The sequence below is a fragment of the Cupressus sempervirens genome, chromosome 6 (assembly GCF_028749045.1).
Source record: "Cupressus sempervirens isolate cs-2001-9-10 chromosome 6, ASM2874904v1, whole genome shotgun sequence".
Classification (NCBI taxonomy): domain Eukaryota; kingdom Viridiplantae; phylum Streptophyta; class Pinopsida; order Cupressales; family Cupressaceae; genus Cupressus; species Cupressus sempervirens.
In genome coordinates, this window is record NC_143123.1 from 147,085,813 (window position 1) to 147,091,216 (window position 5,404).

General features: G+C 33.6%; 1 protein-coding gene across 1 annotated transcript; it reads right to left on the reverse strand.

The window, feature by feature from the left end:
• Nucleotides 1-3,370: 3,370 nt before the first annotated feature.
• On the reverse strand, nt 3,371-4,849 carry LOC149551657 (antimicrobial ginkbilobin-2-like protein). The gene is made up of 2 exons (XM_089787171.1): nt 3,927-4,849; nt 3,371-3,676 (listed from the first exon to the last, which is right to left on the reverse strand). The coding sequence occupies exons 1-2, from the start codon at nt 4,660-4,662 to the stop codon at nt 3,624-3,626; spliced, it is 789 nt and encodes a 262-aa protein (XP_089643297.1). The 5' UTR covers nt 4,663-4,849; the 3' UTR covers nt 3,371-3,623.
• Nucleotides 4,850-5,404: the final 555 nt, after the last annotated feature.

Consider the following 5,404-nt stretch of genomic DNA (forward strand, 5'->3'; position numbering starts at 1 on the left):
AAATTACTAGAGAGAGAGAGAGAGAGAGAGAGAGAGAGAGAGAGAGAGAGAGAAATCCTCATATTTAATTTTTAAGAGAGATGGGGGTGGTGGGTAGAGAGGAAAATGATGGTAAGATGAGGGAGGGTAGATAGACATGGATGGTTATTAGGGGGCACGTCTAGACAAAGTAGAAAGGGATGTGTATGTGTGTGAGTGAGTGAGAGAGAGAGAGAGTGGTTTATATTTTGTTCAAGATATTTTTTAGTGGTTAATATTCGCAAATTGGCTAATTTTAGAATTTTTTGGCTAGTAATTTGGCTAATAATTTAAGATTTGATACAACCTAAATCACCATAGTTTTATAAAATTTAGTTATAGAATATTCAAAATCGCTCAATAATTTATTTTATTGAAAATTTTAAACTCAAATATTTGCCACAATATTTGTTACATGATTATATTTGTGTCACCTAAATATAATATATTATTGGAGAAATTAAATTGAACTAACCAATAATTATCATAATTATTAGTTACTTTTGGGATATATCACCAATATTTAGTTTTCACTATTGATTTAAAGCATATGTAATGATCCTCATAATATTCCACGAGGTAAAAAAATGTTCAATTTTGACAAGTAATATTCCATAGTGATTAATGAACTTCTTATTATTATTAAGATTTGTCAATATTTTATACAAAAAAAATGATTCAGAAATAATTGCCAATATTAATCATATTTAGAATAAAAAATTGAGAGACTCGCCAATAGAAATAATTTTATTTTTTCAAAATAATGAAAGATTCACCAATATTTTATATCTTTTTTTTGAGGCGACTTTCTTAAAGTTTACCCTGATTTTGTTTATATTTTATTTTTAATATAGAGTAATCCTTCTTGAGGCACCTATTTTTCATCAGATCCTAACCCAGACAAAAAAACCTTAGGATTTGATGAAAATAGGTGCCTCGTAATCCTTCTTGAGGCACCTATTTTTCATCAAATCTTAACCCAGACAAAAAAACCTTAGGATTTGATGAAAATAGGTGCCTCGAGAAGGATTACTCTCAGCATATATATATATATATGTAAGCTATGACATTATCGTCCTTGGCTATACTGAGGGTTTCCTTACTCCATTCTTTTCCCTTGGTGCTTGCACTTTGAATGGGGCAAAATGTAAAATATTTAAAGAAGTTAGTAAAATAAGGGCAAAAGTCTTTCCCGATAAAAATAAAATTAATTTAATTTAATAAAAGATACATAATATTAATTTAAACTAGCAGCCGCATGCAACAATGGCTGATAGGAAATTAGATTTTCAAATATGTGAAATGACCATCAATAATTTGGAGAATGAAATCCAAAAATTATAAATAACCATTCAAATATTTATTTTGAACATACAACTTAAAAGAGAATTAAAATAGAAAATCAATTACGTTCAAATTAATAAAAAACTTAAGAACTTTTATCAATTCCATTTTTTTGCAAACATGCTCAAAATGATTATAGAAATAGATGATGAATGAATAATGAAACTTAAACATCAAAGAAACAAATACCTTAGTAAGAGTGAAAATAGAAAAATCATACAAAAAGTATTCAAGATTAGCAAACATGAAAGAGAAAAAACAAGGAAAAAACATAAATTTTGTTACTTATTTAATTAGAAAAAATAATTAGAGGAACACTCTTGAAAATAAGGATTAACCTTGAGTTTGAAACAATTGAATCAATATTAATATTTATTTAAAATAATAAAAGAGGACCCATATTATTAATTTTAACATTAGTTTAACTTAATAAAGGAGTATGCATAATATTAATTTAGATATTAATTTAAAATAATAAAGAGGACCTACATTATTAATTTTAAAATTGCCTCTCAGGTTTGTTGTGTTTTGAATCTAGAGAGGAGGAAGCTATTGAGATTCCTTCGTGATGGGCATGCCTCTATGTTCATCTATGAGATGAAGAATGGCTTCGAGCTGGCTAGTATTGTTGATGATCAGATGGTTTTGATGAAGCACTTGGAAACCTTATGCATGATATCAAAGATAAAAATGGTCCCAGCTCCGAGAACCTGCATATCTACACTCAAATATTGGACTTGAAACAAGTAGTCTGGCAAGAAGGCCTGCTTGGTTGGACTACATGGATAGATAAAGTCGATGATATTCTGCACTAGTGGGCTTTTGCTCTTCCATAACTTGTATTATTTTCATGTTTTAACCCTATGCGGTTTGTTACTTGATACTCTTTGATTAGTAGGTCAAGGCTAAGCCTCCCTTCTTTTTGTTGCTCTCTTTTTGGACTCTCGATTATTAATACAAAAAAAAATTAACATTAATTTACCTTAATAAAGGAAGGAGTATGCATAGTATTAATTTAGATATTAATTTACAATAATTTAAATATATATTTAAATTAATAAAAGGTTTTATAAGTGTCAAATTAGAAGAATTACAAAATGAGTGTACACTCCAAGAGATCAAATCTTTGGCTAAAGATCAAATTTGCATTTGTTCCAAACATGCAAACTAGACCCTTTGTGGAGTTGGCAAATATTTTGATTTCAAGGTGAAACACAAACAAATAAGATACATTTCCAATCTTGAGACAACTTAAATTAAATCATTTTCCCCTTCACTATCACATGGATTGGAGGGAGACTAGATTTAGCACTCTAATACCTATCACAAAAAGCTCTTACAATTGAATTGATTGCCTAATTTGAATTTATCAGTCTATTTTTATTTTTCCTTTATCCTTTTCTCTTTTATAGACAAATAGATTGGACGGTTTAAATATCACACACAGTCTTGCTTTCTAGACTAAAAGTATTAAATTGTCAAAATTGACTTACTTTTGCTGAACTTAATTTTTTTCCAAAATTATTTTTTGCAAAAAGAGGGGTAAATATTTATTAAGACAGAAAGAAATACAACAAGGAGAGCTCAACAAGGAGCTCGATCCTGAGCAACAAGATCATCAAATTCTTGCACCATCTCAAATGACAGTTGCCTCCTATCCCTAATATTCCAACCCGGATCATAACTCGATGCCCATTTGGCTAAACAATCAACAATTCTATTCCATTCATGAGGAATATACGTGAACCTAATGAACTGAAAAGAGGAAAAGAAGAAAAGAATTTGCTTAACAACAGTGGTCAGCTGCCAACTAATATATAATTTTTTTAAGTCCACAATACTAATCATCTCTGGCTATTTCATCATAAGCATAACGTACACGCTGGTCCAATTTAGTAGGAATTAAAAAACTTTGGCGGCTGTAGAAAATTGGGAATACACAGAAGCCGTGATCCAGATAATCTCACTTGACCATTAAAGTAATGGCAGAAGCATTTGAGACAGCAGATTAAACTACAAGAAAAATTTTGAGCAGATGCATTTCAAATTGATTATATATAACGAATTTCTGAGATACATCATCAACACATAACAATTGAGATGAAGATGAAGTGATTCATGCCATGCCCACCAAGATTGCGACCTCCCAATTAAGAGAAAGCGAAAGGATGGCCATCTCACAACGAAAAATAAAAGTTGTGGCCGCCATTGGAGACAGCTCAAGGAACTCGCTTTCTTTAATCACGAGAGCCACTTCTCATCTACACATGTCCACCTTTAGAATTCTCTCCCAATCTCTGTCGGAGCCACACACCTAAACCATAAACATACGATCAATTCGAAAGCAACTTTTTCATCAGTAATCATGAAACGGATGAATTAAAAACCAAAATCTCCCTAAAAGCAATCGATTTACTTTTGGATTTCAACAAAATCCCAGCTTTAAAACCCAAAAGAAATCTTTAATAAAACTGTGGATTTTACCAGAAACCCAAATTGAATTCATTCCAAAAAGGAGCCATAAAAATTCAGAATCGTTGCAATCAAATTGGTGCCCTTTTTACCTGGATTACTAGAAGAAGAATCCTTCGTCAGGATCGTCATCCCGTATGTCAAAACACAATTTTGCGAAAGAAATTCTGCTTTTGAATTCTTCCCACCATAACACTTCTCAATCTCCTTCAACCCATTCCAAAGACATTTCCCGCAATCCTCCTTCGACAAATCCCTCCAACACTGCGCGCGCCCCAAGATTTCAACCTCCAGATTGAGAAAACTTCCCCCAACGGATTCAGACGCAAAGAAATTCTTCTGATCGGGAGCTTTTGCAGCAACTGTCCGCATCAATTTCTCAAGAGATTCATCGGATTTTTCACCACTTTTACGGCAGGGAAGCCCCGAATTGACAAATTGGGTCTCGGGCTTGGAGATGAAATCATAGGATTCAAAGCGAAGGAAGCACCAATTGGACCAGAGGCTTGCTCCAGATGAAACAGGGCAGTTCTGTTGAACAAAATACCTGGCCTCTTGGCCGCAGATATTACAATCATACTGAGAAACATCCCCCATGCATTGAAACAGCCCATGAACTTCAGTTTCATTAATGGCGGCCCTTGCCTCTTTTGGGCTTTTACTGAACTCTTGTTTTTCCGCCAAGAGATTGTGAAGAACACTCTCAACTTTCTGTTGGTATGCTCTGTTTTTGCCCAGTTCTGTTGTGTTGCAGGTCCAGTGGAGGACTGTGGCACTGGCGGCCATTAAATTGGCTAAGAAGAAGAGAAAATTAATGGTGGGATTCATGGCGAAGAAAGGAAGAATTGAGTTTTTGATTGAAGAATTTGTTGGACTGGTTTATATAAATCAAAGAGGATTGGATTGTATTGGCTTGCCGTCTGGAACAGGGTTCAAAGGGGCCACTTTTGACTTGCTTTGGAATTAGAGTTGGGTTTAGGTTTTTTATTACTGCCGTGTTGAACAAGGATGAAGTGAAACTTCCATGGCGATGACTATTCAATGTTGAAGGAGATTTCCGTGGCGATGGAATCGCTGTTTGGCATTCCATGGCTGTGGAAGTCCGAGTTTGACAGTGAGATGTCAGGGTTATTATTGCGCAAGTTATGTTGGGGAAGTTATTGTTGCACCAAACACAATATGTGTTGGGTGTATTTTATAGATATGTGACATGGGTTTTGTTTTTATAGAGATATGTGACGTGGGTTTTGTTTTTATAGGCAATGTTGTAAACTTGAGGGTGTTTAAGAAGGAGGTGTTAGGCTAATGGGTTTGAAAGAATGTAGAGTCTTGAGAGTAATCTTGCAAAATATACCATGGGATCATGGTACTTAAAGGTTTAGTAAAATGAAGAGTCTTGTAGTGTGTTTAGAAGAGTAGTTTTGTAAAATACATTTTGGGATTGTGTGTTTTATTGGTTCTATGGTCACTATGCTTTTAAAGACTCTTGATTAGAAAGACTTCTGCAAGTCAACAAGTCATTCAAATTAATGATACAGATTTTCAATTGGTGTAGTTGATCGCTTTGAAG